This window comes from Vicugna pacos, chromosome 18 (genome assembly GCF_048564905.1).
Source record: "Vicugna pacos chromosome 18, VicPac4, whole genome shotgun sequence".
In the NCBI taxonomy this organism is placed as follows: Eukaryota; Metazoa; Chordata; class Mammalia; order Artiodactyla; family Camelidae; genus Vicugna; species Vicugna pacos.
The window spans coordinates 20,462,591-20,485,142 of record NC_133004.1 but is presented as its reverse complement, the minus strand read 5'-3'; the positions used below and the strand labels follow the sequence as shown (position 1 = coordinate 20,485,142).

Genomic DNA, 22,552 nt, shown 5'->3' with positions numbered 1-22,552 from the left:
GGTGGAGTTTTCGGTGTCCGGTTCGAGAGACCGCCCCAAGAAGAAATGCCAAGGCGCGATTGGCGGAGACAGGAGGAGTAGAGAGCGGAGCATATCAGCAGTAAGCGAAGGCAGATCCTTACGCCGGGATCGCCCAATCGCAGAGGTGGGCAGTTTGTATAAAAGCTCGAGCCTCACGCCTAATTAGTCTTTTGGGATCAGGTGGTACTTGTGAATGTGTTTTTTTGCTGATTGCATGCCCCACGATCTGGGGCGGAAGTGTTCGGCGAGTGAGGCTAGGGAGGTGTCCCAAACCCACAGGCCGCTCCAGCTCGCTGGTCCAGCCTCCGCCTGAACTCCTCTTTGGTCCTCAACGTTCTGTGCGTTTCTTCCCCACACTCCTGCCAGTTTCGTCGGGGAAGCCTGAATTTCTAGATATACTTCTTACTACAGGTAAGGCTGAACTGGACTGGGCCAGGCCTGGTTTCCCCATTCCTCTCCGAGCCTATGATGAATTCCTTTAATTTCTGACACCTCGTATGAAAACTGCACATGCAGTCTGATTATTTTGCAAGACTGAGGCTTCGGGGTTCCCTCCCCCTGTTGGAAGGGCCTGTGGGGTGAAAACAGGTCTTGCCGGAAATGGCAGGGTTGGGCTTCTGTCTACGTTTGGACGCTGTCTGACTTTCAGTGACGGGGGTGATGAGGCAGCTTTGCCGACCGTGGCTTATTAACAATGGAGAAGGACCAGGCCGTTTAAAAACGTTCTGTTCTGCAGCTGGCGCCTTGATTCTGTTAGCGGACAGGGGCCTCCCATAAGAGGGGAAAAAAACCCCAAAGCGCAGGCTCTTGCCTTTGTACAGTGAAAGGATTAACAGTGGAGACATAGGATATAGTGAAAAAGCTGCTCTTTATTACCCAAGCGGAAGGCGGGGTGGGGGAGCTGCAGGCCAGGGTGACCTAGTGCAAGATCTCCCCCTCTTGGGGTCTTAATGTGAGGAAGAAAATCAAGCAGGGATAAAAACCCCTTTTTCACTTACACTTTACTGTCATTCTGTTGGCTTCTGTACTCGTGCTTGCTTCTCGCATCAGCCAGAAATGGGGAAAAGGAAACTTACTGCACTTAGCCTGGAAGGTCCCAAATACCTGGAAGCCTAACATGTATAAAAGGCAATCAAAGCCCAAGCCGGGGGCTCGGCCTTTGGAGGTGACTGCTGGGCCAGCACCGGTGTGGAATAAACCAGTTTTTTCTGATCCTACAAGTGCGTGCTGTCTGTCTCTCCCCGCCAGCTGAATTCTCCCATTACAAATGCGGTCCTTTTATCTGTCTTTGGTGTTTCTTGCCCTCTTTCCACTGACTGCTCTGTTCCTGCTGCTTCTGCTCCCTGGAACAAACACTGGACAAACAAAATCCGGTAACGAGGGACCCTCAAAGACTATAGTCAAGCTAAAACAATGTGGTCAGGCTAGACTGAGCAAGACCCTTAAAAAATGTGGTCATGAGGATTAGATCTAGTAAGGACTTTCTGTTCCTTCTAGGTGACTCTACTTTCAAACTTTTCAAGAAGTCTCTAGTTGATGGGTCCAAGTTTCAGTTTGCTAGTTCCCTGCCTGCCTCAGTTCTGTTACCAAACCAAACTTGCCAGTATGCAGTAAAGCCAATCTACTGTACCGGGTTGTGGTTAAGGAAAGTGCAATGTTTATTGCAGATCACTGAGCAAGTAGTCCAAAGAAGATAGTGCTTAAAAGGCCCAAACTCCCAGAGTCTTTCAAGGAAAGGTTTTAAAGATAAGGTGAGAGAGGAGTGTTGTGGGGTATGTGATCAGCCCATGTACATTCTATTGATTGGCTGGTGGTGAGGTAATCAGGAGCTAACATCACCAACCAGTCTGGGGTCTATGTGTTTGTGGGCAGCATGTAGTTGATTCGCCTGGTGAGGGTTTCAGTGTCTGCCAGACAGCTCCAAGGATATATAGCACATCGGGGAGGAACTAAATTTCCTTGACTTTGTTTAATGGCTAAACTGTTGTCTTGCTTGACTGTTTTCCTTTCTATTCTCACTTCTCTGATTAAATGTACTCTTTGAAACTCTGAGAAGCCTAGGAAACTAAAGTTTTCCTGCAGACAAGAGGCAGGCAGAAAACATGGAGGGGGTTGGTTCTGTTCCAGGAGAACCTCTTTAGGGTCGTTCTAGGTTACAATTCTAGTGACCTAAGCACGATAGAAAACCTAGCATTTTTTTCTAATTTTTTTCTCCTATTTTCCTGCCGAATTTTTGTTCCAGGGCTGGGCTCAACAGAAGGAGAAGCATTAAAAGGACTCAAGAAGGGTGATTGGCTCCAGCACACCCAGAATGAGGACATGACGGCAGAATCCTCCAGTAACAGCCCCTGTGGCCCCACAGGGAGCTGGAGCTGTCTTGATCAGCCATCTTGACTTCCTGTCAGTTTCCTTCCCTCTTAAGGGATCAGGCAACTGTATGCACTGCCCCTGCACTGGCTTCCGCTGAGAACTCTTTCCTAGGTAGTAGGCAAGATCCCTCCTAAGCTTTGGGCCCTGTAACAGGTCTCTACCCAGCCTGCTAACATCAGGACTGTCAGTGACTCGGCTGGAGACCTGTAGGTAAGTCAACGTCAGCCCAGGGGCCTGGTGGTTAGGCTGGAGTCTGTATCTGTCTAAAGTGCTGGAGAGTTGGATTTATACTACTCTCTCAGGGTGAGCCCAGAATTGAAGACTTCGAACCTTAGAGGGCTGTATGGGGATTAACTCCCGCATCAGAACCCCTCCTTGGCTCCCTTAACTGTCCTTGCCAGTAAAGACCCTCCAGCACAGTTACAACCAGGTGGCCTGGGATCAGGAAAGGTCCTTCTGTGCCTGGAACCAAGGCATTCCTCCTGCCATAGGCCCCTCGATAATTGGGACATAAACCATACCTCTCTGGGAAATCTGTCAATTGGACAGGCTAAAGAGAAAGAAATGAATTCAGTGCTGCGCATAGGACTGCCCTGCCTGCCCACTAGAGGAAGGAGAAAGATGGCCCCCTTCTGGCAGCCTGGCCATCAATACTGTTCAGTTTATAATGCAGACATGAAAACAAAGATGGCAAGGTCCCCTATATCCATGATTTCGGGGCTCTCTATCAGGACTGATCAAGATGGAAATTTCAACTCCCAGATCCTCATAAATGTTCTTTCAGAGTCCTGGCAAAAGCAGAGGCTAATCCCCCCTTGGCGATGCCAAAGTTCCCCAGAGCCCTCCACCCCGTCAGAAACGGCAGGAGAGAGTACTTCAGAACAGGCCTCCCTGCCATGTGCCCCCTCTCCCATGGGGCTCAGATTGGAAAATCACCTGTGTCCCAAAACAGTGGCTGAACTAAGCAAAAATTTGTCTAAGGGAAGTGCCCGAGGGTGAGGGGAACCATGGGAGTTAACATACCCTTGTCAGTGCAAGACTTTGCCCAGTGCAGAGAAGAGCTGGGCTCGTATTTAGAAAACCCCTAGAAGTTCCATGATGAATTTGACTGCCTGACACTTAAGTTTCCTCCTTACCTGGAGGGACATTATGGTCATTTTGACTCACTTCTGTCTGCAATGAAGAGGAAAGGAGAATCCTAGACCAGGCTCAAGGTGGCAGATGAGAGACTACAGGCCGACGCTCATTTGGGCCCTGGAGAAACCATACCCTTATCTGAGCCTGATTGGAACCTCAACACTGGGGCAGGCAACAAGGCCCTTAGCTATTTTGTTTCCTGCTCTCTCCAGGGCATGACCCTTGGGGTCACAAAGGCTATGAACTATAACAAGATAAATTACCCAGGGTCACATTTAAACCCAGCCCTCTCCATAGGCAGATTCATGGAGGCTTTTAAAATTTAAACCCTAAATGATCTAGAAAGCCTGGAGGGTAAAGGCCTGTTAGCTGTCTCCTCAGGCCACAGCTGGCGTTAGAAGAAAGTTACAAAAGCTCGATAAAGGACCTGAGACGCCCATTGCTGAGATGGTGGAGGAAGCAAATGAGGTCTTCCTGAACCATGACCAAGAGGAAGAAGGAAGGAAGGAAGAGAAGCCCAGAAAGATAGGAAGATAGAGAAGCCTCTTGGCAAACTAGCAGGCCAAGGCTGGGGCTGTGGTCTCCCCACCTGGCATTAAGCCCCACACACCACTGTAGCTACCGCACACTCAGTGTGAATGTGGCAAGGGAGACAGACACTGGGAAGGGGAATGTCCCAGTCACCCTGAGGGAAGGCAGCCAACTCCTGAGCCCAGGCCCTCTGTCATGGCTGACCAGAAATGACGCCTATTGGCTCGAGAAGCCCCCATGGGTGTAGAAGGTAAGGAGTTTCCTTTAGGGTATGGGGTCTGCCTTTTCTGTACTCCCCTTTGAGACCTTTTGATAGTAGCAGGTCGGTTAATGGAAGCAGAAAGGGAAGCTCTACCCTGCCAACTCACTAAACCCTTCTGCAAGTTGGGAAGTTGGCGAGGAACCCATTCCTTCCTCTACATTCTGGAGTGTCCGGGTCCCCTATTGGGAAGAGACCTCTGTCCAGTGGCTGGCTAATTGCCTGCAGGTAGACTCTGACCCTCCTTCCCAGGGGACCCCCGAGTCTGGCACACTTGTAGCCCAGGTTTGCCCAAAACACCGCACCTGTAGAAATTCTTAATCTTAAGCCTGGAAGAAGTGAAACCACCTAAAACCTGAGGCCCTATGGGGACTTAGGCCCTTAAGTTACCAAGTTCCAGCAACTAGGAATAATCATACCTTGTAAGTCCCCCTGTAATACCCCTATACTACCTGTCAAAAAGCCAGGTGGCTCCTACCTTTTTGTACAGGACCTCCGGGGGCTCAGTGAGGCAGTCATACCAAAACACCCTGTTGTACCAAACCCGTAGACCTTCCTTGCCCAGGTTCCCAGCGGGGGCTGTGTTTCTCAATGCACCTAAGGGATGCCTTTCTCTACATTCCTCATCCGAATTTCTAACTGCCATAATCCACCTAACTTTGCTGGGCCTGGCTCCCTGTAGGGTTTCAGGACAGCCCTCACATCTTTGGAAACCCTTTGGGACAGGACCTGAAGGAGCTCACACCCAGAGCACCTTGATACAATATGTGGATGATTTATTTATAGCCGGCTTCACCCTCGAGGCCTCTAGGGAAGACACTATTAAAAGATACTGGGTCTCCAGGAAAGGCCCAGATCAGCCGTACTCAAGTAAAATACTTGGGTTCATCGTCAGTGAGGGAAAGAAAATGTTGAATCCCGCCAAACCTGAAAACAGCTGCAAGGGTTCCTTGGTATGACTGGCTTATGCTGAACTTGGGTCCCATCCTGTGGCCAACTAGCCAAACCTCTGAGAAATTAAGAGGGACGGCTCGACTGGGACTTAGCATGCATGCACCCGAGCTTTTGAACAATGAAAAGCCGTGATCACGGCCCCAGCTTTGGGGCTACCCAAACTAGATAGGCCCTGTAAACTGGGCCAGCCTGTCGCCAAAAACTAGACGTAGCTAGAGGATGGCCTGCTTGTCCTACAGTGGCCACCTCCCTGCTAGTAAGGGTGACTTTGTCCTCACCCCCCAGTCTGTCTTCCCACTGTATCTACAGCCCTCATGCAAGGGGAACGCTTGTTGGGGAACTGACCAACGCCAACTGCCGTGCCACTTTCCAGGTCTCACGGATGTGAAAACATGACGGCCTGAGGACTTGTAAGTTGCTGAAACTCAGGAGGCAGGGACTGGAAAAAAAACGGATAAAACTCATGGGCCACATTAACTACTCAGTGTTTTTTCTTTTGTGGCCTAACATACTGCTTTCCTGGTTCCTGAATCAAAAAACAAAAGCTCCAGTGAGTGTTAACTTATCAAATGTCCAGACCCCTCCCAAGTTCACCCTGTGGGGGGAGTCCAAGCGCAGTATTCTATCGGGATAAGGCCCTGAATGCCATGCAACAGTTACATCCATTTCCTCCTGGCTGCACAAGGGACCACTTTTAAAAGCTTAAACATTGCCCTTGCTCTGTCCGCAGTGCTAAATGGATGGGGACCTGGTCTCTGGCACACCCGACGTGACAGTTAAATTAGACCCACAGCTGGGGGCCTCTTCCAGTGGGATAGATGAAGACCTCATTAAGGATATGTTACTACACAGACATAATTTGGGACAACAGTGCTTTTCTTCTAGTCTACACTTGCCAGGTAATAGAGCCAGCCCCTCATTCCACTGTTCTTGGGTCTCCTGGTCTAGCAGGACTGGCCACAGGAGGACTTGCATTGCATGCTTTTCTCAACTAGCTATACTGCCCAGACCTTTAGCCAATCCCAGTGCCCTGGTGGCCATGGTCTTACAAAACCGCGGCGCCTTAGATCTCACTGCAAGCCAGGAGGGAACATTTTACTACAAGCGGGTGCCGGAAGAGATGAAAGGCCTGCTGGAGCAGGCAGCAAACAGACGGGTGAGGAACTTGGCTGGTGATGACCCCATGCCTGCCTTGGCTCTTGTCTTTTCTCGGCCCTGCTGTGACTACCCTTTTGGCCCTACTTTTTGGACCATGCTTACTTAAAATGCTTCATTTCAAATCATCTCCAGCAACTTCAAAGTAAAATCTGTTGCTGTGTGGTTGGAAGCCCACCTTGGGGTCAGATTATCTAGATTTTGAACAGAACAGATAGAGATCTCTACTCTGGCTAGACTGGCCAGTGCCCCCATACAGCAGGAAAAAGCTACAGAAAATAGACATCTCGGCCCACTTCCCCAAGGATGAAGTCTTGGGAAGGTGAGTGGTTAGGCAGACTCACCTTGGCTTATTAACAGAAGTACCAGTCAGTCAGCGGACAGAGACCAAATTGGAAAGCCCATCAAGTGTGTGGGTCCTTGTCTGCCAGTTTAAATCTTCACTAGAGGCAGAGGGACAGTGAAAAGGAGCTCTTATATTCAGAGAAGGGGAAACACTATAAAGCAGGGAGCCCTTCTCCAGGTCAAGACAGCGCCAGCCCCTGGTCAGACTGTTACTGGAAGACTTGTCATTAATTCAGTGGTGCCAGTCAGCCTCTATTGTGGACTCTTGCCTCCTGTGGAGCTCAGCCCTAAAACTTTGGTGGGAAAGAGAACAAAAAGATACTGGGGTACAAAAACAAAGCATAAATACAGGACAGAAATAGACTCACGGACAGAGAATACAGACTTGTGGTTACCAGGGGGGTGGAGGGTGGGAAGGGATAGACTAGGATTTCAAAATTGTAGAATAGATAAACAAGATTACACTGTATAGCACAGGGAAATATACACAAAATGTTATGATAACTCAGAGAAAAAATGTGACAATGAGTGTGTATATGTCCATGAATGACTGAAAAATTGTGCTGAACACTGGAATTTGACACAACATTGTAAAATGATTATAAATCAATAAAAAATGTTAAAAAAAAAAAAGATACTGGAGTATATCCTTGGAATTGATGCAGCCATTGTGGAACATAAAATATCTCGTATGGCTATGTCCTTGGATAGAAACATTCTGTTGAGGGGTTATGTCCTTGAAACCAAGGAGCCAGCTGCGGGGTAAGAGAAACAACTATTTCTGAAAACAGTCTGGCATTTGCTAATCAGCCAGGGTCAGTAAGCCTGCCTGATCACCCCTCCCTAGACCCTTGAGAATATTTTCTGTTCTGTAGCTGGTGCCTTGACTCTAAACATGATAGAAAGCCCAGCATTTTTCCTTCCTTCTTTCCCCACAAAGTTTTTTGTTACAGGGCTGGACTCAATGGAAGGAGAAGCGTTAAAAGGGCTCAGGAAAACTTGTCTCGAGCACAGCAGAACCCTCCAGTAAAAGCCCCTGTGGTCCAGCTGGGAGCTGGAGGTGTCTTGACTGGCCTTAGCTGACGTTTTCCCTCTGGAGCGCTTTCCCTTTCCTGCCTCCACTGAGAATTCTTGGGTGGTAGGCAAGATCCCATCAAGTTTTGGGCCTTGTAAGGTCTCTACATGGCCCACTAATGTCAGAGCCATCAGTGACCTGGCTGAAGACTTTGAGGTAAGTCTACATCTTTCCAGGGGCCTGGGGGTCAGGCGGGAGTCCATATCTGAAGAGCTTAACAATAAAGCAAAGGCAGTGAGTTGATCAGAGCACATGTGTCTTTATTTTCACACCTGTTTGCATCCCAGAGGGCTCCTTGGGATGACTGGCTTTCTCTGGGCAGTCCTCAGTAAGGGGTAGAGGCATGAAGATGGAAGTTCATACCAGTGACTTCCCACCTATTTGAAGGGCCTTCTTTATTTTTGTCTGAGGCCAAAAAATAAATTTTTGTGCCTTTGCCCTGGGGGTGGGCCATGAACTAACAGGACCTGAGCAGTCGCTTTATTTCAATGGACAAGGCAGGCACTCCACTGGACACAACTTTATTCACTAGGACCAGAAACAAAAGCTCTCAGAAGACTGACTTGAAGATTTTAGTACGAGGTGGAGCTCCTTGCCCACCCCCTGGCTTGACCACAGCAAGCACTGGCCTCAGCTGTGGGCCGGGCCCAGTACGGTACCCTGGGCAGCAGGTGAAGGCTGGCAGTCCTAGTTTCCCTGACATTTCTGTGACTTCCCACATGCAATTCACTGCATTACAAAGCCACAGCCTTGGCATCCTCCAAGGTAATGTGAAAGACCCTGTTGGCAGCCGGGGCCTCCTAGTGGGTGGGCCATGAGCAGGCCGCTCTGGTCCTTGGAGCACAGATGCATGATGTGATTTGCAGTGAGGCCCGCTGCCCCAGGCATGGACAGGAATTAGGCTTTTTCCTTCCTGGGCAGCATATGCAGCAGAAGACATGGCTTTCTAGGCAATTAGGCACTGGATGCATGCTCCTCAGAGCTGGGCGTGCCCAGGAGGGGGCAGCAGAGTGCCATGGTGGGAGGCACCCGGCAGTCTATACACTGTAGGGGCCCATCTGGTGCAGAAGATGGTTGCTTTTCTGTGAGAGCCTTCAAGCAGGAGAAGGTGAAGGAGGCCTGTGGACCCTTTGGCTTCCTGAGGCCCATTTATTGGGACCAAGGGTCTAGATGGCTGCCCAGATGTGGACTTGTTAGAAACAGACACCCTGGGGTTGACTGCTGGGTGATGACATCAGGGACATGTAGACTCTGTCCAGCCTTCCAGGAGGATACCCCAGTGGCCGTGCCCAGCCAGGTTCAGGGTCTGCAGCAGGAGGCCCCCCGGCCCTCCCTCCTGACATAGTCGTGCAGCCGAAAGCGATGCTCGCTGGGGGCCTTCGTGGAGCGCTGCTTCAGCTCCCTGTGGGGCAGGGATGACCATGGAACAGGGTGGCCTATGCCTCCAACAAAGGGATTCAGACCCTAGGTCTGGGGGGGGGGTGGTTCTTCCTGGTGACTGGCAGGACTTACTTTGCTATGGCTGTGAAGGCCAAGTCCACGTTAAGGCCCGTCTTGGCGCTGGTCTCCATGAATGGTAGCCCATACTCCTGCAAACAGCCAGCTGCAGACTGATGGGGACAGCCACAGCCCTGAAGCCTCAAGGGCACCCCCTGGCCACGCTGCAAACCCCAACTCACCTTAGCCAGTTTCTCCCCATCCTCCCTCTTCACCACACGCTCCTGAGCAGAGTCCACCTGGCACAAGAGTCTGGGTGAGAGCTGGCCCCGGGTTCACTTCCCTACCACCCTTCCCCCTGCAGAGCCAGGGGAGAGAAGACAGGCTGGGGTGCCCACCTTGTTCCCCAGCAGCATGAGCACCACGTCGTGCTGGGCGTACTCTTGGATCTCTGCCAGCCAGGCCTGTTCGGGAAGAGCTGAGGCCAGGCTGGAAGCTAGTGCTCCCGGCAACCCCTGGCCCCTCCAGGACACCTCACAGGGTGCCACAGGGTGCCTCTCAGTGTTTGGCTAAGAGGATCAGAACCAGTGCTCCTTGTGTGCTGTTCCGGAGGGAATCCAACAGGTACCTTATCTCAGGTGTTGGGCTGCTGAACTGGAAAGTCACTCAGGCCCCCCTGCAGCTCACGGTCAACCTGAGCCACCGTACTTGGGCCATGAAGAAGGGTTCTTTCCTCCTCCCCACTATCAGTAGGGCCCTCAGAACTCTGGAACCCTGATGCCATCTGTGGTCAAGCTCCATTATGACCTGTCACCCCAACCAGGAAGGAAGCCACTGACCTGGATGCTGTCAAAGGAGGCCTTGTTGGTGACATCATAGAGCAACAGCAGTGCTGGGGGCAGAGGGCAAATGAGGATACCCCCTGAAGCCCACGGCGGCTCCCCATCCATCACCCACACCCTCACATGTCACACCCTTGGCGCTTCTGCCTCCCTCACACCCTGGGCACCCTCCTCCAAGCAGAAGCCTAGGGAGCAGAACACCCACAGAGCATGGCCCCAATTCCCTGGGGCTGCATGCCCACGAGCTCACCATGAGCGTCGCGGTAGTAAGCGTGTGTGACACTGCGGAACCGCTCCTGGCCGGCTGTGTCCCAGATCTGCGGCAAGGGGTATGGTCCAGCGGTCAGGGCTGCCCAGTCCCTCCAGGTGCCCCCTGCCCTCAACTCCCCCCAGTCACCCCTCACCTGCAGCTTCACCTTCGTGCCATCCACATCCAGAACTTTGTTCTGAAACACAACCAGCCAGCTCCAGTGAGGGCCCAGGGCCAAATGCACCATCCTAGGCAGCAGCTAGACCCATGCCACCCTCCATCAGAGGAGGGGGAGCAAGGGGGGGCCAAGGATAGGGTGGGGAGGCAGGCAATGCCAGGGGGCCCCTGGTGTGCCCCTGAATTCATTATCCTGTGGGTCCCTCAGCTGGCTGGGCTCTGCCTCCAATGCCCACCTCCTGGTTTGCTGCACTCTACCTGCAAATAATGCTTCCACTTGGATCTAAGTCCAAGAGTCCACCTAGATTTCCCCCTATACCAGCTACACCTCCTGCTGGTGACCTGTGCATTGAGGGTGCCCAAGCCACTCCAGCTCAGATGGTCATCCTGATGGACTTGAAGGTTGCCACCCTCCCTGGCCTGCTGTGTCCAATTCTGAGCCAAGTGTTTCTTCCCCTGCCCAACCTGGAGGCCTGGCACACAGCCCCACCAGCTCCACTGCCCTCGTGGGCCCCTTGTCGCCATCCATCCATCAGTCACTGAGTCCTGCTGCTCTGTACCACCTCCCACAGTGCCTCTGAAGCCCAGCCCCCTCCCCCTGCTCTCCTTCACCCCAGTTGCCCTCCTCTCCTTGGTGCCCAGCTTCCCTGTGCCTATTTCCCATTTCAGCTGCACCCTACACACCTCCCCTCTCCCCTGTGCTCAGTGCAGAATGCAGACCCCTGCGCTCATAGGCCTCAAGGCCCTGCCCCAGCCCCTCTCACAGGCCACAGGCACCTCTCACAGCCCTGCACGCACTGCTCCTTTTGCTTAGAGCCACGTGCTTGACCAGTGTGTGACCCCAGGCCCATTACTAACACTCTGCCTCAGTCCCCCCCCATAAATGGAGAGAAACAGGGTGCCCATTGTATGACTGCTCCAGTTACTTTCAGATCTACTACATGCAAAGCACTGAGAACTGAGTCTGGCCCAGAGTAGGGCTGAAGGGTTTGTTGTGATTTAATAGCCCCTCTCCCAGCTCAGACGGCAGGCAGCTCCCTGAGGACGGGGCCCAAAGCAGTTAGCAGTGTCCAGAACTTGGCCTGGTACCCAGTGGATGTTTGATATGTGCTTGCTGGCTGGCGATGCTCCCTAACTGGCCCTCCCAGTTCAAGACTAGAGACAGGGAGGGGCCCAACCCCAGTTCCTATCTGCCAGGGTGGGGGCAGGGGGCTACTAACCACCAGCAGAGGCCCCAGGTGGCAGGATCCTCACCACCTCCCTCTTTGCTGAGCTCCTGCTGTCAGGGTGCTTCTGGGTCTCCTGGGAACCAAGAGCAGCCATCTGCCCAGCTGCAGGGAGGCTGGGAAGGACACCCCGCCTTCCCTGGCACCCTGAGCGGGGGTGTGAACCACACAGCCTCACCTCCCTCACCACCTGCCCCCAGAGCCAAGAGGGAAGTGAGAAGCGGGGAGGTGAGGCCAGAACAGGCAAAGGGCCAGGCCTACACCTCCCCCTTCTGGTATTTCAACCCTTACTTCACCTGAGAGGACTTGAGGGGCTCTTCCTCCCCACACAGGGCAGAGAGCAGCTCCCCAGACTGGAGGGAACCCCCCTTCCCAGTCCCCCAATGAGCCTCTCTCCCAGCCTTCTGCTGACTGGGTCTAATTAAAGGGTGAGAAAATGCAAATTTGGGATTTGCTGAGAACACACCAGCACCTTGGCACGCGGAATTAAGACTGATGCCAGAGCCCCACAGGCCTAGGGCTGTGGCCACCATCGTTCCCCTGTGACTCCACAGGCTGCTTGGGGTGCTGGAGTGGCTCTTGGGGAGCCAAGAGTCCAGGGTCACCCCTCCAGAAGGACCCCAGGACATGGCTCTTTGGCAGGGGATAAGGTGGTGATTGGCTTTGGCAGGGGAAAACAGCCAGGTGGGTGCATTTCCCATGAGTCTCCTCACCCAACCAAGGGCAGGGACTTCTCCCCAGCTCTAGGACAGGGTGTGTGCTTGAGTACCAGAGCCACCTGTCTTCTAGGTCCTGGGCAGGCCACCGGGCACCTCAGGGCCCCCTGTACAATGGGGCAGTGATGCCGGCCTCCTGAGTGGATATGGATCTTGAGTTCCCACTGATAGCCACCACCGTAGGAGCACCAGCACCCATTCCCCACAAGGCACAAGATACAGCCCCCAAGATCATGCCAGTCCTGGGCACAGGGGTATCATCTCTGCTTCAGTCAGATACAGCCACCACCAGTCTCCAAGACACTTGGGGTGTCAGGAGGCAGGCAGCTTGGTGGTTAAGGTGTCCCACCTCAGCCACACTGACCGTGGGAGTCAGGTGGCTGAGGTGGGACACCTCAATCGGGAGCTCCATCTCTTGAGCCTGTCTGTGCCACAGGGATAATGGAGAACCAAATGCCCAGGGGTGTTGTGAAAACCCAGTGAGCTGGTGTTAGGGCCCAGGGCATGGCTGGGCCCAGTCAGTGCTTGAGACATCAGCCTCCACTCTTACCCGGAAGTCGATGCCCACGGTGGAGATGAAGGTTCCTGCCAGGAAAGCCCCATCCTTGAAGCGCACCAGTACGCAGGTCTTCCCCACGCCCGAGTCCCCCACCAGCATGACCTGGGGCACGAAGTGGGGGCAGATGGGACTTGGGGACTGGCCCAAAAGGTATCTAGTCTTCCCAAAACTGGCCTGATCACAAAGGGGCTGTGGGTGAGGGGCAGGAGTAGAGGGAGGTATCCTAGGTCTGCAGGTTCAGCAGGGCCTGGGGGAGACACAGGGCCCGGGCCTCCAGTTCCCACCTCTAGAAGGTTCTGTCCCCTCTGTACTGAATAATGGCTCATCTCAATCAGTGGGGAGTGGGAGCAGCTGCCTATATCCAGGGCGCTACCTGGACACCTTGTGTGATCTAGAAGGGGAGCATTTAGGGCTTAGTGGGGAGCAGAACTTGGGGACCTCCTGAGAGGCCTCTGTGCCAGGAGGCTTCTTCCAATGCCAGTAAGACTCTAGAGGAATTTGCCAAATGAGGGTCAAATCTTGGTGTGAGGAGGGGCTGAGGCCATGTCTGTGGACAAGGAGGAGCAGTCAGGCCTCCCCCCACCACCCGCTCTCCTCCCCTGGCCTGTTGCCAAAATCTCCAAAACCCAAAGATGGTCCTGCCACCCCAGCCCCCCACAATTCACGATAGCTTCTGCCTTGGCCTGAAAGAGGCCCTAGCACTCCCCACCCAGCTGGCAAAGCTGTTCTTAGTCTCTCCCACTAAAAAGAGGAGACCCAAAGACCCTGAGAGGTAACAGAACACAGCATATGGGAAATGATGAGACTGGGGCCTGGGTGGGGGCAGGAGTATTAAGGAGTAGGACATCTGCCAGGCTCTGACTTCCGCAAGAACTCTTGTCCGGCCCAGCCAGCTGGGTAGGGGGCAGGCCTTGCCAGATGTTGGGTATCCCAAGACCAGGTTTGACAGCTGTGTATGCGTGTGCGTGCGATGCACCGCACCAGCCGTGCCAGCTGCGGGGTGCTGCTGCAGCCAGCTCCGCGCTGCTGCTGGAGCCAGCTCCGCGCTGAAGGTCCACAGGGCCCTGCTCCCTTTCCCGCGATCCCCCTCCCCGCTCGGCTCGGGCCTCACGCCACCTGCTGCTCTCGCATGGGGCTAGGGGTACTCGGCTCACCTTGAAGGCGACGTCGTAGAAGTCGCCGCCGCCGCCAAGCGAAGACCGGCCCTGCTGCGGGAGCCCGTTGGGCGACGTCTTGGAGCCGGGGCGCGCAGTCCCGGGGCGCACCGGCCGGGGCCCGTTGGCGGCGGGCAGTGCGGAGGTAGCCGGCGCGCTGCCCCCTTTGCTCTTGGGAGTCTTTTTCCTGGACATGGCTGGCGGGCTGGCGGGCTGGCGGGCTGGCGGGCGCTCAGTGCGCTCCTGCTGCAGCCGCCGCGCCCCGGGCCGCCCTGCTCCCCGTGCCCTCGGAGTCAGACCTGGACCCGAAGCTGAAGCCGTCCGGCGGCGGCGGCGGCGGCGGCGGCGGCATCCCGGGCGCTCCGCTCAGCGCCGCCCCGCCCCCGCCGCCCCACAACCCCGCAGCCACTCAGGACAGGCCTCTCGCCGCCGCCACCAATGGCCAGCCTGGGGCGGGGCCATGCCAATAAGTTGGCCGCCCCGGGGGCGGGGTCAGGAGGCTCAGGCTCTGCGCTGGGTGCGCGGGATCTCGGCGCCTCTGCTGGGTTGGGGGCAGTTCCCGCCCCGCCCTAGGCGCCGGGACGCAGCTCTATAGCTGAGTCTATGCTTGGGTGCGGGTGTGGGGCGGTGGACCTGGGTGACGGAGCACCCGGCATTCTGTAACTCCTCTGCTTGTTGTGCTCCACTCTGCCCCGAGCTGCCCCTTGCCTAGTGACCTCCACTGGATCTCCTCCTGGCCTGGGACGAGGAAAGTGCCCTGAGGTGCGGGCAGTGAGGCAGTGGGCCTGCATGGGGTAGGCACCCCGGCGTTCTGTCCCTTCTCAACCAGAGATGCCACCTGGCCTGCTGAGGCACCGCCCCACTCTCTTCCAGGGCAGGCGGGTCCACGAAGCTCCAACACTCGAGCTTGGCAAACAAACCCGGGTGCGCCCCACCACTTAGGGCTCTGCTGACAGCTGGTTATCACGGACAGGATACAGCGGCCAGGCTGAGCGGCAGGGATGAGCCTGAAGGGCGTTCTCCCCCGCAGATTCTTCTCCCGGGGCTGAAGCTTCAGGATCCTTGGGGAAAGGGAAGTCAGTGTCACATCTAGTAGCCTGCCCTCTGAGGGTCCCCTCCCCTGGGGCTCTGCCCTCGGGGGTCTGGGAGGTGAAGGAGATCGGAGGCCCCTGCGCTGGGCTGTGGCTGGCCCCTTAACTTTCTAGTGCTTCCAATTGCTGATCATCCAAACCCCTCTCCAGGGCCTGACACCAGCTCCCTACCTGGGCTGCCTGGGACTCTGTACCAGGACTCCCACCCAAGATGCTCTGGGTTTTGAGAATGAGGCTGAGTTGGTCTTGCAATCCTGGGAGTGGTAAGCCAAGATGCCCCTCTCCCAGGGCTTGGGAGCAGCAGGTGCAGACGAAGGGCAGCACCCCCTGCTCTGTACTCCTCCGGCCTGAGACATGACAGCTGTCACCAGGACCCTGGGCCCTTCAGAGGCCTGAGCTCTCTCAGCCGGCAATGCCCAGAGCCAAAATAATTACAATGGGCAGAAGCTGCCTCTCAGATTCAGAGGTCTTGGAAAACATAGATGGAAGGATGTTGCTCAGCAAAGCAATTCCTCGAGAGGGCCTGGCAGGGCCCTACACAGGAGAGGCTGTGGAAAGCTGCCCTTTACCAAGAACCACTGTGTGCCAGGTACATGTCATCTTCAAAACTATTCTATGAGGTGGGTGCTGCTATGATTCCCCATGTTTAGATGGGAAACTGAGGCCTGGAGAGGGGAAGGGAGCTGTCCAAGGTCCCAGCCAGGAAGTGGCAGAGCCAGGATTTGTATCTGGGAACTGGCTCCGGAAAGCATATACTGTCCCCTGGCAGGGTTTGCCCAGGGGTTCCCTAAAGGTGGAGACCTATCCCTCATGGCCATATCAGAGCAGGGGGGCCAATCTGAGGAAGTCTTCTGAGGGCCCCCCACCTCCTTTCCTGTCTCACTCCTCTGGCTCCCCACTTCTTCCAGGTCGATGTCTAGATGTGTAGTTAGTCTACAGAGGCCTCGGGATGCTGGGCTCCCAATGCTGTGGCCATGGGGACTCCAGGTGTCTCACCTCCAGGAGGCCAACTTCAGGGTGGCTGGCTCAGGATCTCAGCTAGCCAATACTCACTGGCCCCAGCATCCTAGGCAGTGGGCTCCCTGTGGATATCCTCCTGCTAGCTGCTGCCAGAGCATGCCCAGGGCCTTGGAGCCGCAGAGGAGTTTGAGTGTCTTAGGGGTGGTGCTGCAGGTAGGGCACCCTAAGTTGGGGGAGGAGTGCTGGTGGGGTAACTAGGAAGAAGAGAAGCAGGTATTCTAGAGAGAGTGAGAAGCTAGGAAAGGAGGGAAGCTGAGAGCAGCAGAGGAGAAAAATTGACCTTGCAACCTTTAAAATTAGGAGAGTATGTAGAAATCCAGGTCTCTGGTTGCTCTTGAAAAGAGGAAATTCTGGGTCCCTGGGTCACAGCACCCCGCCTGCCTTTCTTGCCTTCCAGCATATCTCCTAATCTTTGATCATTCTGTCTCTTGGTTCTTCTATTTGCCATCTGTCTCACCCTCTGGAATGTAAGCTCTCTGGACACAGGAAGCAGCTTGTCTTGGTTACTGTCATATCCCTAGCAGCTGGCTCCAGGCCTCAATAAACAATTAAATTGGTGAAAGAAATATGAGTTAGAAACACGGGCCCAACTTCAAGGGAACACGTCATTGCTAATGAGGATTTAAGCCAGAACATGCCTCAACATGCAATGAAAATAAGACTAATGTGATAAGTAATGAGAGTAAGGCTTTGTGGAGCAGGGGCATTTGCAGTGGGCTTTGAAGATTGAGCAGGAGTCCAACAGGAGTGGAGATAGAGAAACTTGCCAGGTGGCGAGAGTGAATATGTGCAGGCTTGGAGTGCCAGTAGGTAGGAACTTTGAGCAGAAGAGGCCAAAGTGTGGTCCAGGTGCTTGGAGGAAATGGGAGGTATTCCATTTGGTAACATAGGACGGGGCTAGATTGTAAGGTGAATTTGAATGTTTTGCCTAGGAGCTTGGAAAGTGTTCAGTGAGAAATAGGGAGACATGCGTGGTTTCTGAGCAGGGCAACAGAGAGAGGGCACTGCTTTAGGAATATAGGGAGTGGCCAGGAGGCGGTGGATGGTGCAGCCTGGGGATGGGGAAATGAGTTTGAGGAGGACTGCAGTAATCCATGGGGAAATAATGGGGACAGGGGGAACCTCCAGGAGAGGCAGAATCTGCAGGCCTAGAGGTGAGGCAAGGAAGAGTTAGAGCCCATGCGGCAGAGACAGCGGGGTGCTGAGATGAATTAAAAGGGAAAATTCTTTGCTACTTCTCCCAAGATGGGGACAATCTGTATCTCTTGCCCTGGGGTCAAGGTAGGGGCTGTGATCGCTTTGAGCAATAGATACGGCAGAAGTGACCCTATGCCTGTTTCAGGACCCAGACCTTACACTTTGGCAGCTCTCCCTTCCTGTCTCCGGGAGCACTCATTCTTGGAACCCAGCTGCCATACTGTAAGAAAGCCCAAGTCACCCCATGGAGAAGCCCAGGTGGGAAGGACCCCACTTGTCAGCCACGTGAGTAAAGAGGACAACTTGGCAGATTCCATGCAGAACAGAGGTAAGCCATCCCCACTGAGCCTTGCCCACAGTGCAGACTCAAGCATTTGGGGATGTCTTTTATACAGCAAGAGATACCTAGAATAGAGACACAGCAAGGGGGAAAAGGGGCCAATTTGATGGGAAAGGTCAGGAGGGTGGCTCCAGCTGGACCAGGTGATGTCCAGATACTCGGGTCTTCAGATCTAGAGAGAAGACCCCTTACGGGCCAGGGTAGGTCCCTGAGGCAGGGTTTGGAGTTGAAGCGAGCCCTGAGGCTGAGGTAGAGGTGAGGCTTGAGGACTGTATCCCCCTGGGGAGGGTACCACAGCCCTCAGCCCTTCTGGCATAGGGCTGGCTCTGCTGGTCAGGGGAGGGTCTACATGGTTCCATGTCCCAGCAAAGGGATGGAACAACCCCAAGCCTCACTTCTGGAACTTCACCCCATCAGCACCCTCTGATGGCCCGGATTCCTGGTCCCTTCACATCTAGGGCCCTCAGCTCCTGCACAGTGCCTTCTGATTTGCCCTTCTGTGTGTCTGACCCTCCCATCCTGGAGTGGTGTGTGCCATGAGTCCCCAGACACAAGCACCCTCTGGGACCTATGGCCTGGGAAAGTCCCTCTGTAATCCGAATTTTCAAGCCCTTCAGTTTCATACTTACATTCCACTTACCCACAGGGTATGACCCTCAAGCCAGGAGGACTTGGGCAGGAATGAGAGTCCTTCTTGATGACCTTTCAGTCTCTGCTTGGAGTCCCCTCCCCACTCCCCTTCCCCCTGGCTCCTTCCACCCCCTACTCTTCCTCCATGAATACTCACGTGGACTCACGTTTGCTCTCCAGTGGTTCCTAGGGGACTGTGCTGCCTCTGCACCAGTCTGCCAGCTCCTACCCTCACCAAGCACTGAATGGAGAACTGTGAGCAGGACAGAGCTATGCTGCACTTCAGGGTCCTTTAGCAATGGAGGAGTGGCAATGCCCCCAAACTTGTGCCCCCAGAGTGCCTCCTAAGAAGACAATCTCCTAAGGAATTCAGCTATATGCAATCTTAGGGAAAGGGACACTGGCTGGGAATGTGCCACAAAGCAGAGGCCCTGGCTGGGTCCCTGGCTTGCTGGGTGACCCCGTGCATGTGGCATACCTTCTCTGAGCCTGCTCCCCTCTCTGTGAAATGAGGGGGCGGGAGGAGCTGATCTCCAAGGTCCCTTCCAGCTCAAACACCTTATGTTCCATGAAATCAGCATGAACGTTGCCATGGAGACGTCAGAGAGGAACTGCAGCAGCGCTGAATGTGACTTCCACCCGAAAGAGGAGAACCAAGTCACCTGAGGAAATGGGTCATGTCAAAGTACACCCCTCACCACCTCCAGATGCCTGGGTGCACAGGGGCCACATTGAGTGTCCTGCTCCCAAGAGGACATACCCACTTGCCCCACATTCTGCCTTGTCACACTGAGGCCCAGTAGGCAGTAAGGGGTGGGTGTCCATCCCTGCTTGAGGGGAAAAGGACCATTTGGTAGGAGGGCTGGAGCAGAGGGCTGTTTCCTTTCAGGTGTGGATGCAAGGTTTGCTCTCTGTCCTTGCCTCCCACAGCTGCTCGGGTACTCACACCTGAGTACTCTTAGCAGTCTCAGGACACAAAATGCTCCAACTGCAGAGGAGAGGGTCAGAGGGAGGCTTCACCGTGATCCAGACCCTATTCTGAGGCCGTATGTGGGCAAGCTCGGGTGGCACAGAGCTCTCCCAGCTGCCTCATAGCTCCTGAGTGCAACATGTGGCCTCCTAGCGGGGGAGGCATTCGAGTAACCATGACAACCACTGAAGTCTGAGCACTGGCTGCCCCTGGAGTGGGCCAAGTTCTTCCTTTGCACTGTCTCTCTTCTTCCTTCCTTCCTTTCTTATCTTGCTGTTGTTATTGGGGGGAGGTAATTAGGTTTATTTATTTATTTAATGGAGGTACTGGAGATTGAACCCAGGTCCTCACGCATGCTAGGCATATACCCTGCCACTGAGCTATATCCTCCTCCCTCTTTTTTTCTTAATTATAAAAATAATATCAGTTTTGTGGGCATGTCAACAACACAAAAGAGCAAGGCAAGAATAAAAGTCTTCATTCCCCTAGATCCTGTCCTGCAGGGGTAACTACTATTAGGTTGGCAGTGGCTCCTGAATGAGTTTCCTATTGCTGCTGTGACAAATTTCCACAAGTACAGTAGCACAAAACAACTCAAATTTATCATCCTATACTCGAGAGACCAGAAATGTGAGATGAGACATAAACAGGGCTAAAGACAAAGTGTCAGCAAGACTGGTTCCCTCTTGGGGGTCCAGGGCAGAATCCTTGCCTCTTCAGCTTCTAGTAGCCTCCAGCTTTCCTTGGCTCATGGCTACATCACTCCAATTTCCATTTCTATGGACACCTGACCTTCTCATCTTCTGCTATCAAATCTCCGTCTTCTAAGGATCATCTTCTGCTATCAAATTGCCGCCTTCTAAGAATGTTTGGGATTACACTTGGGGTCCACCTGGATAGTCCAGGGTCATCCCCCATCTCAAGATCTTTAATTAATTTTTTAAATTTATTTTTCTAATGTTTTAGGGGGAGGTAATTGGGTTTATTTATTTATTTATTTATTTATTTTAATGGCAGTACTAGGGATTGAACCCAGTACCTCATGTGTGCTAAGCAAGCATGCTACCACTGAGCTATACTCTCCCCTGTCAAGATCTTTAATTTAATCACTTCTACATGGCCCCTTTTGCCATATAAGGTAACATTCGCAGGTTCTGGGAATTAGAACCTGAATATCTGTGGGATCCATTGTTCAGCTGATAGAGCTCCATTTAAGTTTTCCATTTGGGGACTTTGTTTGAAACAAGGGTTCTGTGGCTGAGACAGACCTAAGAATCACTGGACTGTAGATTTATTTGTCTATCTTGTCTTTGTCCAAGTTGGTTTACATATTCATATTATGCTACTAAACGCATTGTATACCTATGCATGCATAAATTACATTGAGATGTGATCCTTTTTCTCTAAGAATATAAATAAAATCAGGACTATCTGATCTTTCCACATCTGATAGGATATTTTCATAAAAAGATCTGGACTAAGTATCTTTCTGGCCTGGCTCTGATATATTTTCAATTTCTTCCTTTATTGTTGGTCTATTTGGGTTTTTTATTTCTTCTGTAGTCAGTTTTTATAGTTTGTGTTATTCTAACACTTTTAGACAAAAAATTTTAGGCAAAAAATTGCACATAATCTTCTCTTGTAATTTTTGACTCTTTATTTCTGTGAATAAACTTTCATTCTTAATCTTAATACAATGTATTTTATTTTTATCAATCTTTCAACTACAGGTTTTTAAAAAAATCTTAATAACCTTGCATATTAAAAATAGCTCTTGATTTTATTAATCAATTGTACTCTTCTTTTCAGAATAAATAATTTATACTCTTAGCTTTCTAACTTCCTTCCTTCAACTTTGCTTGGTTTATTTTAGAGCTGTTTTTCTAGAATGTTGACATGAATGCTTAGTTTTTCTACTAGATTGGATTTTTCACGCTCAACAATAAAAAAAGTGATGTTATCAGTTTCTCTCCATGTATAACTTTGCATCCCACAGATTTGGTAAGATGTATGTTCATTACTAGTCATGTCTATATAATGTGATTTTAATTTTTACTTGAAATTATTAAAATTTAATTAAAATTAAAAGTTCTTTAAAATAAAGTGTTTTAATTTCTACATAGTTAGATTTTTTAAAATCAGCTTTTGGGGGGCATAATTTATGTACAATAATATTCATCAGTTTTAACCAAACAATTTGGTCAGTTTTGACAGATATAGTTATTTAACCATCACCATACTTATGATATAAAACATTTTTATCACTCCCCAGATTTCCCCATGCCTCTTTGCGGTAATTCCTTCCCCTGTCCCTAGCTCTTGGCTACCACTGACCTGCTTTTTGTCACTGTGCATGATTAGATATTAAAGAAACAAGTTTATTATAGTCTAACTGACGTCCAATGACTGCACATACTTAAAGAGTACAATTTGGGAGGAGTGGGTATAGCTCATTGGTACAGCACATGCTTAGCATGCACGAGGTCCTGGGCTCAATCCCCAGTACCTCCATTATAAAAAGAATTAAAAAAAATAAAGTGTACAATTTGATAATTTTTAACATATATATATCCCCATGAAACCATCACTGCAATCAAGATAATGAAGATATCCCTCACTTCCACATTTATCTTTCAATTTTATGGATTGTCAGGATGTTCAGTCTTGTCTGAAGATCCTCTGGGAATGGCTCTTTAGGCTTCTATTCAGGTGAACATCCCTGGGTTAGGGAGGGTTTGGGGAAACTTCAGCTGTCGGCTGGACTCAAGATGCCTTGGGGTTAGCCGGTGAAAGGACCCAGAGCACCTCTAGGGGGCAGTGTTTCCTAAGACCACTTTATTGCCTAATCATTTCCCGGATCTTGCCAAAATACTGTTACATAAAGTAGAGCTTGTGAACTGCTCAAATTCTCTGTATCTTTACTGAATTAAAAAATTGTCTACTTGATTTGTAAAACTCAAGGAAAGGTGTAATAAAGTCTTCCACAAGAATTTTGTTTCTTTTTAGCAGTGTGTGCAGATGTTTTACTTTTGAGAACACAATGGTACATTATATGTTCTACACAGAATATAACTTTAATTAGTGTAAAAAGAAATT

The 22,552-nt window shown here is 52.1% G+C and overlaps 1 protein-coding gene, 1 long non-coding RNA gene and 1 other non-coding gene across 4 annotated transcripts; 2 read left to right on the top strand and 1 right to left on the bottom strand.

The window, feature by feature from the left end:
• The first annotated feature begins 79 nt into the window (after nt 1-79).
• On the top strand, nt 80-8,095 carry LOC116284128 (uncharacterized). Its single transcript, XR_012061087.1, has 2 exons — nt 80-432; nt 2,264-8,095. It is a non-coding gene; the product is annotated as an uncharacterized lncRNA (long non-coding RNA).
• Nucleotides 482-564, top strand: LOC116284148 (small nucleolar RNA SNORD60). Its single transcript, XR_004193911.1, has one exon. It is a non-coding gene; the product is annotated as a small nucleolar RNA SNORD60 (small nucleolar RNA).
• On the bottom strand, nt 8,087-14,585 carry RAB26 (RAB26, member RAS oncogene family). Of its 2 annotated transcripts, XM_072942451.1 has the most exons (9): nt 14,209-14,585; nt 13,046-13,156; nt 10,531-10,572; nt 10,377-10,443; nt 10,124-10,176; nt 9,683-9,748; nt 9,527-9,583; nt 9,360-9,436; nt 8,087-9,249 (listed from the first exon to the last, which is right to left on the bottom strand). In XM_072942451.1, the coding sequence occupies exons 1-9, from the start codon at nt 14,401-14,403 to the stop codon at nt 9,147-9,149; spliced, it is 771 nt and encodes a 256-aa protein (XP_072798552.1). In that variant the 5' UTR covers nt 14,404-14,585; the 3' UTR covers nt 8,087-9,146. The 2 variants fall into 2 exon arrangements, with proteins under 2 accessions (XP_072798552.1, XP_072798551.1); XM_072942450.1 differs by having other exon boundaries at nt 9,360-9,583; nt 14,209-14,552.
• Nucleotides 14,586-22,552: the final 7,967 nt, after the last annotated feature.

Coding starts and splice junctions, on each gene's coding strand:
- RAB26 (XM_072942450.1), bottom strand. CDS start 14,403: ATGTCCAGGAAAAAGACTCCCAAGAGCAAAGGGGGCAGCGCGCCGGCT. Junction 10,573..13,045: donor CCGTGGGCATCGACTTCCGG/GTAAGAGTGGAG, acceptor GTTGTGTTTCAG/AACAAAGTTCTGGATGTGGA. Junction 10,444..10,530: donor GCACGAAGGTGAAGCTGCAG/GTGAGGGGTGAC, acceptor CCCTTGCCGCAG/ATCTGGGACACAGCCGGCCA.